Genomic DNA, 425 nt, shown 5'->3' with positions numbered 1-425 from the left:
GTGCTGCCCCCTGGTGGTCATGGCTCAGTATTACCCCATTGCGTTCTGGCTCAGTGCTGCCCCCTGGTGGTCACAGTCCAGTGCTGCCCCCTGGTGGTCACGGCTCAGCATTACCCCATTGTGTTCAGGCTCAGTGCTGCCCCCTGGTGGTCACGGCTCAGTGTTACCCCATTGAGTTCTGGCTCAGTGCTGCCCCCTTGTGGTCGTGTCTCAACATTACCCCATTCAATTACAACTCAGTGCTGCCCCCTGGTGGTCACATCTCAGTATTACCCCATCGGGTTCTGGCTCAGTGCTGCCCCCTGGTGGTAATAGCTCAGCTTTACCCCATTGGGTTCTGGCTCAGTGGTGCCCCCTGGTGGTCACATCTCAGCATTACCCCATCGCGTTCTGGCTCAGTGCTGCCCCCTGGTGGTCGTGTCTCA

At 58.8% G+C, this 425-nt stretch overlaps 1 protein-coding gene across 1 annotated transcript in view; it reads left to right on the top strand.

The window, feature by feature from the left end:
* The window catches only part of LOC110392038, an 11,775-nt gene that overhangs the window by 4,625 nt on the left and 6,725 nt on the right, over window positions 1-425 (top strand). Inside the window, exon 2 of the mRNA XM_021383982.1 lies at window positions 1-419. This exon is cut by the window's left edge and continues 1 nt beyond it. Within this exon, the coding sequence (XP_021239657.1) occupies window positions 1-419 (419 nt within the window). The remainder of the gene's footprint in view (window positions 420-425) is intronic.

The sequence above is a fragment of the Numida meleagris genome, unplaced genomic scaffold (assembly GCF_002078875.1).
Source record: "Numida meleagris isolate 19003 breed g44 Domestic line unplaced genomic scaffold, NumMel1.0 unplaced_Scaffold831, whole genome shotgun sequence".
NCBI lineage: Eukaryota > Metazoa > Chordata > Aves > Galliformes > Numididae > Numida > Numida meleagris.
The sequence above is the reverse complement of the archived record's forward strand: the minus strand, read 5'-3'. Positions and strand labels throughout refer to the sequence as shown.